This window comes from Panthera tigris, chromosome C2, assembly GCF_018350195.1.
Source record: "Panthera tigris isolate Pti1 chromosome C2, P.tigris_Pti1_mat1.1, whole genome shotgun sequence".
NCBI lineage: Eukaryota > Metazoa > Chordata > Mammalia > Carnivora > Felidae > Panthera > Panthera tigris.
The window spans coordinates 58017676-58032899 of NC_056668.1; the positions used below are offsets into that span (position 1 = coordinate 58017676).

The window sequence follows — 15224 nt, forward strand, 5'->3', positions numbered from 1 at the left end:
CTCTCAGGGAAAGAATCTTTGTCAGTGGCCACTGCCCAGGACATGGAGCTTACTTATACTGGTGAAATGAATCATTCTAGAAATAAGGGAAATAAAACAGAAAAGAGAGGCAATTAAAGCAAGCCCTAATTTTAGATTTCCCAGTCTTACCATTACAAAGCATTATTAGTCATGTGAAAAGTATTATTAATACATTGCAGACCCAGGGAGTGAATTTGTACAACATGGCATTGTCTGTCATTCTGTCTTTATCTCTGACTAATCTTTGACCACTTTCAACAGGCAGTTTCTCATATGTTTTGTTATGAACAGCCCTTGAGTGACAGCAGAGTTTGTGTCTGGAACAGTGCTTCTCCTCTAAGTGGCCACTGGTCAGCTTTCCATTAATGCCCAGTGCTCATGGGAAAACCTGCCCATGTCACAGGGATGGACTGTGTAATATGTGAGCCAGCCTAGCCTTTTCCTTCCCTGTCTGCTGAGGACAATGTCCCTCACGACTCACCTCCTCTTCCCGCCCTTGAACCTAATTCAGGTTGGCATACAAGAATGGGGGACAGCAGTGAGAGGATTTTCAACCGAAAACGCCCAGGTTTACTGAGGACTGCCAGCCGGGGGAGAAAAAAGGAAAAATTCGTCTTGAATGGGGATTTTCAGAGCCTGTAGCTGTACAGTCAAGAGCAGAATTGGAAAGTCAGGCTTCGGGAACCATCTTGGATCTGAGCAAGAGAAATAGGAATGGTAAGATTTCAAAGAAGCCGAGCTGAGAGTTATGTTAGATTTCTTCATATTCTTTAGAAGATGCAAATTAACAATCTTAGTATTCTTTGGAAGATGTAAATTAGAAATTTTTCTTTTCTTTTCTTTTAATTTTTATTTTAGAGAGAGACAGTGTGTGTGTGTGCCAGTGGGAGAGAGGGGCAGAGGGAGAGAGCAAGAGAATCGACACTGGGCTCAATCCCACAACCTTGGGATTATGAGCTGAACCAAAGTCAGATGCTCAACCGACTAAGCCACCCAGGCATTCCCCCCCGCAATTTTGTTCAACCTGATTTAACTTTTCATCTCTGTTATCTATTTTATAGCCAGGAGGCAACATTTTAATGACTTGTAAATATCTTCAGATTGTTGGACTGTGTCCTTGTGAGGCAACCTTGCCTTGAGGCTCGGTTCCAAGGGCCTGACTTATACAGTTACATTAAGAAATTTGTGGGTTGGGGTGCCCAGCTGACTGCCAGGTCCCTTTAACACTACCTATATAGCAATGAGGCAGCTTCAGTTTCTGAACTGAACCCGGTAGAGGTAAATTGATTCCTTCCCTCTGAAAGCTAGCTTGAACGCAGCTACCAATTCTTAAGTGAGAATGTAAGGGGATGGAAACTGGCTTTGAGACACCTCTGGATGCTCACACGTAGAAAATCTAACCATGGATAAAGAAAACACTGATGTTTCATCCAAACCTGCCGATGTGAATGTAAGTACGGTGTGGGAAGCCTTCTCTCTTACTTGAATGCCATTTTTGCTGACCTTGTTAGTAAAATGAGACCATGTTACTTTGTAAAAATAAAGAGAGCAAAACATACTTTATCTTCTTATAGTACTTAATGGATTTTACCAACGTGAGCTCCTTTCAAAGTGCTGTACTTGGCAATTGATTTGCAATTGTTTTTCTAAAACTCCAGGGAAATTGTACTGATCTCTACACAAATTCCATTTTAAAATTTAATCAGTGCTAACTGAGACTGCCTATAATGTGCTCCTGCGCTTAAAGACCCAACCTTGGCCTTGTCAGCTCTACATGTGCCAGCATTTCTGTGTCTCTTTTGTACTTCTTTGGTGGAATATCTGAAAGTAGTGGGACATTATAGTCAACTCATACTGCAATAGAACATTTTTCTCTTTAGAAACACCATCTTCATGCCTGCAGGACATCACATCCAATGAGGTCTGGTCTAGTTCAATTTCACCAGGAGGGATATAAGCTACATTTCACTCCAGGGGTTGACAAGGGTGTTTGGTAAAAAGAATGAGGGGGCCATGAATAATTCAGAATGTACTTGGCTACATATTATCCCATTAATTGGTAGGGTTAAAGACTGGAAGGCATGAACTTTGAAGGGAAGAGTGAAGGAGAGTAAGAGAGAATGAGAACTCTTCAGAAAACTCGAAAAAGAAATGATTTCTTTGGAATTGGTGTTCTATGTCATTGCCTTTAAAAGAATGTGTGGTTAAAAATTATTTCATCACTGGAGTTTAGTTACCTGACACGTATAAATCTGTCCTTCAAAGAAGCTAAACTCTTGCATACATTATTAAAGAATTCACAGCATCAGATGACAGAAGGTAGTGGAGAAATAAAAAAGAGGAGGGGAACAGTTGAATAATGCATTTTTTCCTCTTGCACATAACACTTTGCACATCACCTAATACCAATAATTTTCCGAGTCCTTTATTTCATTCTTTATTTTTTTAAGTTTATTCATTTATTTTGAGAGAGAGAGCGAGCACACTCGATCCAGGGGAGGGGCAGAGAGAGAGGGAGAGAAAGAGAGAATCCTAAGCAAGCTCAATGCTGTCAGCACCCCACTCGGTTTCCATCTCAAGAACTGGGAGATCATGACCTGTTCTGAGATCGTGCCCTGAACCGAAATCAAGAGTCAAATGCTTATCCAACTAAGACACCCAGGAGCCCTATTTCATTCTTTATTTTCAAATAATTCTTTCATTTGCCTTTGAGAGACTGAGTCCCTGGTCAGTTCATTGACTGTGGTAAAAGCACATGCATGGAAGGAACTGGTTTCTATCCCACAGTCCTGCACGAACCACAGCAACATCATCCTTAATTTTTTCTTTCTAACACCCAGTCAGGAAGCCCCTAAGTAAGAAATCAATTTGTTTCTATCAGGAAGTGACTTATGTTCTCATTTTCCTGCCTCAGCCAGAGGAAATTGATGGTGGGACAAAAGCAATGTAATACAAACATGTGAAACACACATACTCTCACAGCTGAGCTGTGTACACATGAAATGACCCTCATAGAATCCTAACCTCCTGACCTTTGGGCCCTCTGGTCTACCCACCATGACATTGAGGCCCATTCTCTACAGCATCTACTTAGCACAACTGGAGAGTTGAGAGGATCTGGGAACTCCTTCAATGGAGTTCATGTAATGTCTGATTTTTCTGATCTTAACTGCACTATTTAATGTGAGTCCATTTATTACACTTACATAAATGATTTGACTGATATATATGGCCTTTTAGCACAAATATTCTCCTGACTGGGTGGTTCCAAATGTGCTCTAAACTAATCTCTCTCTCTCTCTCTTTTTTTTTTTTTTTTTAAAGATATCCAATATCTCAGTTCAGGTGGTCAGTGCCCAAGGGAAGTTGCCAGGTAGACGAGCACCTCGACCTCAAAAACCCATCGGCAAAGCCAAACCGAAGAAGCAACCCAAGAAGAAAGCTCCCTTCTGGAATGTCCAGAACAAAATCATTATCTTCACAGTATTTCTATTCATCCTAGCAGTCACAGCCTGGACGCTTCTGTGGCTCTACATCAGTGAGTGAAATCCTGTGTTCCTTTGGGGTTAGGGTTTGTCCTGTGGGTCCAGTGTCCGTGGTGTAGACCCAATCTACCCTTGGGTATGTCTGATAGAATTTCCCAAGTTCCCAGGCCCATAGCCACTCCCAAAACTGTTGAGGTTTTAAGGTGGAAGAAAGCAGCATTGTCTCTCCCACTTTTACTTTTGTTACCACTGCTTGCTTCCCACAGGAGAGCAGAGGAGCAGAGGAGCAGAGATGGGGGGTAGGAGGACAAGAGCTGAGAAGGATGCTCGGGAGCTTTGGACTAGTTCAGAAATGGAATGCATGTTTAGCTTTAAGAAATGAATGGAATTCTAAGTTGTTTCATTTCCTCATTCCACCCACTGCTTATTTCTAGGCAACCTCACATTCCCAGCTCCCAGAGCATCCTTTTCCTCATGCGTATTTCACTCCACTGTTTTTATGCTTCTGTCAATCATATAGGTTATGTTCTTGTCCAGCTGATTGATCCTCTTGGACAGGAGTTGTAACTAAGCTGGTACTTAAAGAGTACTTATCCATGCAGTAACTACAGCACATGTTGACTTACGCTAAGCTTCCAACCCCATACATGTTAATATGTTTGATACAAGATATGTGTACCCTCAAGGATATTAAAACTTGAGTTGTGAAGCAAGTTTTACAGGTAAAGAATTAATGAATATTGTATTGAATAGTTCAGATCACTTACATATATACAAATCAATTACTTATAATTTGCGTGGCACAATGTAAGACATCAAGACATCAATGCAAGACATATCATTGCATCAATCATATCAATTGCATCAATCAATATCATTGCATCAAGACATCAATGCAAGATATATCTCCTACCTTCAAAAAGCTCACAGATGCAAACAAAACAAAACAAAGCTCACAGATGCATTTTCTACTTTCAGAAAACCCACAGTTCAGTGCTGCAGAGGGGGTGTGAATTGAATTGGTTGTTTTTCGTTTTGTTTTGTTTTATGCTTAAGCAATTACTTTGCAGTCACAGAAAAGAGGCATCTAACCTGCCTAGGCATAGAGTCCAGAGAAGGCTTTATGAACTGGTTATTCAAAATTCATTTCTCTCGTATCTTGAGCGTGCCCGCTGTGAGCTGGGTCCCGTGATAGGCATGGAAACACAGTGGTAAAGAGAGAATCTCTGTCTTCTAGGAGCTTAAAGACTAGTGAAGGAAGTCGAGTCAATGGGCAATCAAGACAAACACAAAACACACACGACCCCAACCCACAACGAACCAACTTATTTCCCATCAGTTCTCTGCTGGCCCTCAATCTATACACTCACATTGCCTTAGCATTTTTGTATAAAGTTCTGGAATGTCACTCTGTAGAAGCACTTTGGTGGCTGTGTTAAAAATCAGAGAAGTACATCTCAGGAAGACAGACCAGTCTGAGGAATGAGAAACTGGTATGAACAAATGAAAATTGTTCAACAAACAGCAATGCTGTGACCATGCAGGGTGTTGTATGTTGGGTTGTGCTAAAGAGTTTGGTAAATGTAATCTAGTTCGAGGCTAAATTGATCTTGCTTGTATTGTTGTTCTCCTGGTGCTTGAGTCTGGATAACACCATTATAAGAAGAATGTGCGAGCTTCTATATATATAGAAAGCCTGGCTTTCACTCAAATTTTAATGAGTCTGCAACAACAACAACACAAATCTACGAAGCACTTCCTTGTTCAAATCAGGCATGAAAACAGTTATTGCTTTCTATGTGAGGCTAGCGAGTCAAGGTGATCCATCCAAGGTCACATACCTTGAAAGAACAAATCTAGGACATCTGCTCAGGCCTTCTTCCCCTGGGCCCCTTCTCCACATCCCCACAGCCTCAGTCCACTGCACGGGGCTAATGTGGCCCTGGATGGCTCCCAGGGTGGCTTCGGATTACTCACAAAGGCACACCTTTTTCCTAATTCAGTCATCGCTTCTGTAACGTTTCCATGTGCTGGGCATTGTTCTAGGAGACAGTATCCTCTCCCTTTCTTCCTCTTCCACCCTTCCTCTCTCTTTTCCTTCCCACAAACATTTATTGAGCTTCAAAGCTACATAAGGGGTGGAGGGACAAAAAGAAGTTACTGTTACTCTTAAAGGACAGAAGTTATGACACAGTGGGGACATGTATCACAGGAGAGAAATGTACCATGGCCATGGGAGTCTGGGGGACGGTGCCAACTAGGAGGAAGACCTTGGTAACAAAAAGAAAAGGCAGAAAGAAGAGCCCCTCACTCCCCCCCCCCACCCCTGCCATCCCCCAGGTTATTCTCGGTCTCTCTAAAGCAACTCAGATACAACAGTGTTCTTCCCACATTGTCAATCGTTCTGGGCAGGCTGGATGCCCAAACCCACTGTCCACACTGGGCAATGCATTTGAGCAGGAGTGACCCGACGCTGGGCTGAGAACCCTGCTTTGTGGTTCACAGGAAGGATGAATTCTCATGCATTGCACAGAGCTGAAGACCAGCCCAGCACCCTGTGCAGCAGCTACACAAGTCAGATAGGGATGAGCCCCCAGGAGCTCAGTGAAGGTCAGCTGGGGGGCCCTTCCCACTTGTCCCGCTATGCTCACTTCACCTCAGAGCTTGACAGTATCCATTTCTTACCTCCTTACCTTCTACAGACTAAGGATCCATGAAAACTGCATACACTCTTCTTGGCCTGGTAGCGACTCTAGGGCAAGTATAAAGTCAAAGAGGTAGATCTTTAATCTTTGAATCTGTCTCATAAGTATTTGCCAGGAGAGAACAGACTATCCTAGGAGATATGGTGACTTACTGTTGATGGAAGTGACGTTATTAACTACATTTAGAGCTTCACAGGTTGTGAAGCAGTCACGTAAGTAGGCACCTAATAAAACATTTTAGGGGCCTGATACTGACACAGATCAGACAATGCCTCATTGCCACACAGAGGGGAAAACCCTCTACTTGCTTTCTCTCCTGTCTTACAGGTAAGACAGAAAGCAAAGATGCTTTTTACTTTGTTGGGATGTTTCGCATTACCAACATTGAGTTTCTTCCTGAATATCGACAGAAGGAGTCCAGGGAATTTCTGTCCATGGCGCGGACTGTGCAGCAAGTGGTGAGCTGAGGGGGGGTGGGGAGATTGGTGTGGGAGGCCTGGGAGAGTGGGGCAGATGAGGGGCCGGGGTGGAGGGCTCACAAGTGTCACAGGTGAGCAGGGTGGATGGAAGAAGAAGTCAGAGGCAAACTTGGGATTTAGCTCATCTTGGCTATAATTGCTTATTTGACAGAGTTGCTAATTTATTTGGTAACTTATTTATATTATTTATCGCTGAGCGTAAAAACAAGTGGCTCTCTGAGCTCTAGGGTTTCCCATCTGTAAAATAAAGAAATTACATCAGGTGATCTTTAAAATGCCTCCCAGAACTAAAGTTATGCATGCTGATTAATTTTGTGAGCTGTACACATCTATCTCAACCTCACCGCAGTGGAATCTCTTTACTTAAAAAACAAAAAAGCTTTCTCATTATAGAATTAATACGTATTTAACCGCTAACATTTTTTAAATTCAGAAAATTATGAAAAGGAATGTTAACATTTTCTTTAACATCATCTCCCGAGATAGAACCCCTTTTTATTCTGGGCCACATAGACATAAAGGAGAGCATGATATTGGAATATTTGCAGATAGTTTTATAGTAGATTTTTCCTCTTAACATTAGGTTGCATGTTTCTATGTAAGAAAAAATTCTTAAAAAACACAAATTTTAATAGCTACAAAGTTAGCCAATCCCCTCTTATTGGATATTTGTCTTCCATTTTTGTTACTCTGGATAATGCCATACAGAACTGCTACATGGATTGTGTCGATCTATGATTACTTCCTTAGCAGATCTCCTAAAATAAAAAGATCTACTCATGGCTCTTGGTACATATTACGAACTAGAAGGCTTCTGCCAATTTGTATCTGCACAGTAATGGAGAGGGTCGCCTACACGGTGGGCCCACACTGCCTTGACAGGCACGCTGTGGTGTAGACTGGGGAAGGGTTGTGGGAGAGCAAGCAAAGACAACAGTGGGCACAGTGGCCCTTATCTACTGAAGAAGGCCTTCTATATACGGGGTATGTGGATAAATACTTTACCTTTAAATTGTATCAATTATTCCTCAAATTACCCCAAAGATTCTTGGTAAGCACTCTGATCACTTTACAGAGAAAGAAAGAGAGAGAAAGAGAGAGAAGGAAGGAAGGAAGGAAGGAAGGAAGGAAGGAAGGAAGGAAGGAAAGAAGTGTTGCAGGATTTTTTACCTCAATAACTGGGATTCGTTGTCTCACTGCTTCAAAGAATGAAGAGACGGACACAAAGTGAGCAGCAGACAAAAGTTTATTAGAGTATAAGATTACGAAGAGTAGTACGAAAGCTCTCTCTGCAGAGAGGGGACACTGAAAAGTGAATTGCCTGCCGACAATAGGCAAGCTGTCCTTGTTTTATCAGGTTCTGGTCCCTCCCTCCCCTCCTTCCCTTCCCCCTTGTTCCTTCTCAAGTTTTACCTTTATTGGCTGGATAACTCTAGGTGCTGGGTTGTCCATTGGTTTGTTTCCATTGTAGGAGGGATGGTCTAAGTCCACATCATTCCTTGTGGGTCGTAGGTTTTATGGTCTACTAATTTTTAGTCAGGTCTTTTGTCAAATTCCTGAGAGAAATCTGGGGGGAGTAGGTGGTCTCTGTTACATTCTTAAGAGGAACCTTATGCCTGAGGGGGTTTGCTGTGGTCAGACACTCCCAGCATTGTTCTAAAATATGTGTTTTTCCCCACCCAGGACCTCAGGTCCTATCCTTTCCCTCTCTGCCTATTTTACCCTATTTTTTACTGTCATAGAGGGAAAGAAGGCAGGCAGGCAGGCAGGCAGGAGGGAAGGAAAGAAAGAAAGAAAGAAAGAAAGAAAGAAAGAAAGAAAGAAAGAAAGAAAGAAAGAAAGAAAGAAAAGAAAGAGAAAAACCTGAGTGCTCGGCAGGTTTAGGTAATGTATTCTGTGTTGCGTGGTGACTTTAAACTTCGCAATTAGATGGGTGATTTTGCCATTTAGGAAGGAAGGGGAATATAGGAGGAGATTTGGCAGAGACTCAGCTTGGCTTTAGAAAGCTAAGAAAGGGCAAAGAAGGTGAATTGAAATAGCTTTCCTTGGGATCCAACGATGGCGCCTTTTAAAAGAGCTGGGTGTTTCCCTAGAGACTGCAGAGTTGGGGGGGGGGGGTGAACCTGGACGTGGGCGCCACCTGCCCCCTAGTGGCTACTAGAGCAATGTGCCCTTAAGAATATAAATTTTCCATGCTGTGCATTGTTAGAAAAGAGGTTGGATCAAATCCTTTCTAAATGTACTTAAAGGAGTTTGATTTATTAATTATGGAAAAAATTAACCTTTGGAGTAGGCAGAATACAGAAGTTAAGCTTGATCAGGGTGTCTAAAGACAGCAAAGAATGGGTATAGGTAACTGATTATTCTTCACAGATAGCAGAATGGCAGCAACCCAAGATTTTAGCCTTCCTTTAGAACCCAGCTCTTTTCCTTGCTGGCTGTCAGGGCTTGGACCTACAGGGTGCTAGGTGCTGTGAGTGAAAGCAAAATTTGACAGACTTCAGACACCTCGGTTTTTCATTTTCAGGTAAACCTGGTTTATACAACATCTGCCTTTTCTAAATTTTACAAGCAGTCTGTTGTTGCAGATGTCAGGTAATGTATGTCCCTTGCTTTGGGATTTCTGTTTACTGCTGTGAAAAGGTGAAAGCTAAGATCTTACCATTCTCAAGTAAGTTCTTGGGGGCGGCTTTGCGTTAATACTCTTTTAGCACAACTGCTGACTCCACTCTGCCCTGCTGTCATGCTGAGTTTTTCTCTTCATCTACCAAAGCCTGCCCTCTCCCCATAGCTGGGATCCTGGGCACCCCGCCTCTCCCCGTCTTAATACCGCTGGGCAAGACGGCCACAAACATGGCTACCATCGGGTGGGGTAAAAATAAAACACAGTCTAGTCTTTCTCAAAATATGTTAAGTAAAAAACTGGTCATTAGGGATTTTCTAAGAAAAAAGTGATCTCAAACTCAAATAATTTTTATTAAAATTTATTGTATTAATTTTTAATTATGTTACTAAAACTTCTTTTTTAAATTATGTTTTATGTACTGTATCCCGCCTGCCCCCACCTGCAGAGAGGCACAATCCACTTTGACATACCAAAAGCACTAAGAAGCTTGGAGTAAAGCTATTTGTTTACTTTCTATTTCCCACATTATTTACTGTAGAACACTTAAGGTTTGTTTTTCATAAAACATGACAATAGTTGTGTACTCAGAAGCTCTTGCTCCAGAGTTTGGCTAAATACCAAGTTGGGCTCGATTCCTGGATTTACTACTTACTAGCTATATGATTTTGAGTTATAGTTGATCTTGATTTCCTTATCTGTAAAACTGGAGTAATAGGACCTTGCTCATAAGATTCAGTGGGATAAAGCAGAATTTAGCAATGTATTTGTACATGGTGAAGTATCAAAAACTATAATTGTTGGGGTGCCTGGGTGGTTCAGTCGGTTAAGCGTCCGACTTCAGCTCAGGTCACGATCTCGTGGTCCGTGAGTTCGAGCCCCGCGTTGGGCTCTGGGCTGATGGCTCAGAGCCTGGAGCCTGCTTCCGATTCTGTGTCTCCCTCTCTCTCTGCCCCTCCCCCGTTCATGCTCTGTGTCTCTCTGTCTCAAAAATAAATAAAACGTTAAAAAAAAATTAAAAAAAAACTATAATTGTTTTTATTTGTAATAATAGTGAATACTGGTTGATATTCATAAAAATAGTATATTCTCCATGGAGATGCAACTATACACGAATGGTTTTAGATGTGAACCCAACACAGGAAGACACACAGTATTATGCTTTCTCTTACCAATCCCCTCAATAGGAATCAATGACTTCTTCAAGAACAAATTTTAGAAGTTGAAGGATATCCTTACTGGCCTCCCCTTGACTCTATCAGTTGGGTGATTGTCTTTCTATGAAAGTCCTAAGAGAGATACCTAAATATCCCCTTTTTTTTTTTTTTTTTTTTACTGTAGCAGCAACAACAAAGGTGGTCTCCTTGTCCACTTTTGGATTGTGTTTGTCATGCCACATGCCAAGGGCCATATCTTCTGTGAGGACTGTGTGGCTGCCATTTTGAAGGACTCCATCCAGACAAGTATCATAAACCGAACCTCTGTGGGGAGCTTGCAGGGCCTGGCTGTAGATATGGACTCTGTGGTACTAAATGGTGATTGTTGGGTAATTCCCCTTTATGCATTCCTTCCTATAGCACTCCTGATATGTCCATTAACATAGTCAATATTATAATGAAGTATTCTCTTCCACAATCCCAGTAAAACAGGGTTAGCTGAGGACACTGATACAGGAAGTTACTAAATACAATGATTGGACAATAGAATACTCAAAATTTCAAAATATATATGAAACTGAATTTATTAAAGTGTACCCTTCCCTATATTTAATTCAATTTCATGAATCTTCAAACTAAGGCTCCAAGTCTTGGAGAAAAAAGAATTTTGCTGAGGTTTATCTTGTCTTTTCCCTTGTCCAGACAGAACTGCACCTATGTTATTTATGTAATGCTGCCCAATGTTCCACAATGACCTGTTGAATAGCCCTGCCAGAACGTGAATGTCATCATTTGATTGGCCCAGTAAAATACTTTAATTGTGTGACTCCCAAATTATGCAACTTTCTCTCTTGATTTAAATTCTCTCTCTCTCTCTCTCTCTCTCTCTCTCTCTCTCTCTATATATATATATATATAATATTATATATAATATAAAAATATAAATATACCCTTTACTCGGCTTCAACAACTATCAACTCATGGCCATCCCCCTTGCTCTCAAAATACATAAACAACTTCCCCTACCCTCACTGGATTATTTTAAAGCAAATCCCAGATATGATGAATTGCTTTTAAGGACTGAAAATCATTTATATATATATATATATATATATATATATATATATAATAAAAATAATTTATATATATATATATATATAATAAAAATCATATATATATATTGTGTTTATTTATTTCTGAGACAGAGAGAGACAGACAGAGAGCATGAGTGGGGGAGGGGCAGAGAGAGTGGGAGACAGAATCTGAAGCAGACTCCAGGCTCTGAGCTGTCAGCACAGAGCCCCATGCGGGGCTCCAACTCACAACCTGTGAGATCATGACCTGAGCCGAAGTTGGTCGCTCAACCGACTGAGCCACCCAGGTGCCCCAGGACTGAAAAGCATTTTTACTGAGGATAATTCTAACAAAATGATATACTGGAACTGACAGTTTCTTTTCCATGTGTTTTTTCAATGCAGCTGGGCTTCGGTCAGATTACTCTTCAACCATAGGAGCTGGTAAATTATGATGCATAGCTTCTCCTACACTGCCTCCAAATTAGTATCCTTTTTGGCTATAGTTTTCTTTTTCATATGGTGGTATTTGTTAGTCCTCTTTCAGTTACCAGTGATAGAAATACACTCAAACTGGCTTAAGCACTGAAGAAACTTGATTGGCTCTTGTACCTGGGACAGGGGTGGAGAACGTGCTGGCTTCAGGCCTGTTTGGGGCCAGGTTCTAAAATAAAATCTCATCAGGACTCCACATCTCTGCTTTTCCTTGCTGAAGCTTCATCAAATGTATTCTTCTAATGCAGTGTCATAAATGGCATCAATAGATCCAAGCTTATATTAGTAGCAGCAATGGTAGAACAACCCCTCTCCACACCCCCCCCCCCCCCCCAATAACTTTCCCGACAGTTTTTGCAGAAGTCCTGGTGCCGAATTTACTGTCTCAGATTGGCTGGCAAGCCCATTCATGCACCAGCTTCCTTTACTCTGATTGGCCAGTCTGGGTCATGCGCCCATCTTTGGACATAGAAGTGAGTTTAACCCCCACCAAACCACACAATCAGGGTATAGACAGTTTCTCAAAGTAAAATCCTGGTGCCATTACCAGAAGAAGGGGGAGCGGACTCTGGGCTGGCAAAAACAGCAGATGTCCTCCAGAGGAACTCTTTGCTCCTCACTCTTTAAAGATGTCTAGAAAAGTCATTTCTAAAACGGAACAAAACAAAGTGCTGTCTCCACAGACAAAGGCTGCTCTCAGTACTTCTATGCAGATCATCTGTCTCTCCGCTACCCTCTGGAGATTTCTGCAACCTCAGGGAGGCTGACGTGCCACTTCAAGCTGGTGGCCGTGGTGGGCTACCTGATTCGTCTCTCGATAGAGTCCGTCCAGATTGAAGCTGACAATTGTGTCACCGACTCCCTGACCATTTACGACTCCCTCATGCCACTCCGGAGCACCGTCTTGTATAGGTACTCAGGTCGCAAGGGAAAAAACTGTCAGTATCGTGTTTCCCTTAGAAACAAAGGGAAAAAACTTTTGCGTGCGCACATGAGATCAAAGACGGACCCACGCCTTACTTAGCATCCCGTGTATTAGCCAGAGCCTGTCAGACACAATGCTTGCTTTTTACTTGTTAGCCTACCAGAGTGAAAATCAGTGTAGCAGGAACTTCAGCCACTTCTTGAAATATTTCTGAAATATAATTTTTTTTGTTTAATTTTACTTTTATGCAATCGCTCTCATTAGAGTGTGAGAATTAAATACTCTATGAGGATTGCATTCCATGAGTAAAACAAAAATTTTCTCCCTTATTAGAAAGAGAACACAATGTTCACTGTGAAAGTGAGGTCAATCAGAGAAAACAATGTCAATATTTCACAATCTCATTACCCAGAACAAATGCCTGTTATGTTTTTGCAAATATTTTCGTTCATATATAGATATGTAATTGCACACATATGTACATATACATATGCTAATATTTTTTTATTTACTAGCAGACATCTTTTTGAGTGCTTAATATCTTAATAATGATACTTATACTTTATTCACAATGTGCTGTTTTTACTGTGGTAAAATAGTGCTTATGTAGGTATAGAGCAGTGTTTTATGTATATATGTATGTATGTATGAGTTTATATTTTGGAATTTATATTTTGCATGTTAAAAATTTCAACAGCGTAAATGGTACACAGTGACAAGTAAGTTTGTCACTGGCTCCCATTCCTCAGTCATTGTTACTGCTTCTTTTCACCCTTCCAGACATACTTTGCTATTATCTCATTTAATCCTTACCGAAAGGCTATGAGGGATGTCCTATAGTCATTACCACCGTTTCACCATAGGGGACCTGGCATTTATGAAGATTAGTTGCTGGAGAATCTTTCAGCCAGTTAAGTGACAGAGTTGAGTTCTCAGTCCGGTTTTGCTTAGAACAGAGCTCATGACTGCAGCCATTTAAATGGCTGTTTATGCCTTGTTTGTTCTCAAGGAGGGTCCTGTGACAGCCATCAGGAAAATTCTTTGGTAGTTACTAGACAAAAGTTTCCGTACCTTTATCTGCTCCCCTCCATCGTGCCCTGTGGCCACTAATTGACGAAGCTCTGACTGGCCGGGTCTGCCTAACAAGAACTGTGTAGATGGCCCAGGAAACGTGTGGAATTAGTGGTGGAGGGAGGCTCACTCCTCAATAACCTACTATTCATGTACTTTTGTTCTGTTATCTGGTTTCAGAATTTGTGAACCCACAAGAACGATAATGTCCTTTGTTTCCACAAATAATCTCATGCTGGTGGCATTTAAGTCTCCTCAGATACGGAGGCTATCAGGAATCCGGGCGTTTTTTGAGGTCATTCCAGAACAAAGTAAGTCTTTGCTAATTGAAAAAAGTCACCTTGAAAAATATCTGGTATGATACTCCAGTCTTCTCTCTCCTGAGGCTGTGTTGTAATACTAGTTATATGAGTCAGGGACCCTGACTCAGGGTCAGAGGTCTCCTGTCAGAGGAGAGAGAGTTATAGTATTTAAACAGAATTTAATGTGAAGAACTGCTAACTCAGGATAAAGGTGTTAGCTAGCTAACTCAAAAGGTGAAAAGAAAACTGTAAGGTATTATGTAGGCAGTACACGCAGGGAGCAACCACCACCCGTAGGTCTAGGGGGACAAGGGAAAGCCGCCAGAATGATGACAATTTACAGTGTGGAGGAGGGGTCTGTGGCCTGAAATTCAGACTTCTGAGGAATGGAGTGCCAGGCTGGTGTTGGTGTCTCTTGAGTTCAGAGGCAGGTATTCGCGGGGTCGAGGAGGGGGTCCAGACCGTCGAGGAGCGGGTACCGGACAGTCGACAGCCGAGGCCGGTATCCTTGAGGGAGGTGCAATGAAGTGGAAGTTGGGAAAACTGCTAACAGGGTTCGACTCAGCTACGGGGACAAAGTAGAGCTGCATGACGGGGTGGGGAGAGCCATGGTTGCGGGGGGATGACACTCCCAGGAAGAGGAAACGAAACACACGGGAAACTCTATTCTTCCTCCTCCAGGCTTCTAGTCTGCCTGTAGCGCCCCCTATTGACAGAGCCTAGTTGGAAGCCAGGTGGCAAAGGAGAGAAGCCTTTTGCAGAGTCCCCGCTACCGCGTGATGGAACAGAGTAGAGAAGGGTGGGTTCGGAGCTGAGTGATAACAGCTCAGTACCTAGTGGGCGTGGGGTGGGGGACTGTCTATGGTGAATCCTCCTTAATAGCAATGC

At 42.1% G+C, this 15224-nt stretch overlaps 1 protein-coding gene across 2 annotated transcripts in view; it reads left to right on the plus strand.

The window, feature by feature from the left end:
* The first annotated feature begins 1423 nt into the window (after positions 1–1423).
* The window catches only part of TMPRSS7 (transmembrane serine protease 7), a 40955-nt gene continuing 27154 nt past the window's right edge, over positions 1424–15224 (plus strand). Inside the window, exons 1-8 of one of the 2 annotated variants that reach the window (XM_015544934.2) lie at positions 1424–1471; positions 3346–3559; positions 6539–6669; positions 9218–9285; positions 10655–10848; positions 11949–11987; positions 12722–12950; positions 14215–14345. In XM_015544934.2, the coding sequence (XP_015400420.2) occupies positions 1424–1471; positions 3346–3559; positions 6539–6669; positions 9218–9285; positions 10655–10848; positions 11949–11987; positions 12722–12950; positions 14215–14345 (1054 nt within the window). Of the gene's footprint in view, positions 1472–3345; positions 3560–6538; positions 6670–9217; positions 9286–10654; positions 10849–11948; positions 11988–12721; positions 12951–14214; positions 14346–15224 lie in introns of those variants that run through there. The other variant, XM_042956235.1, reaches the window with a different exon arrangement.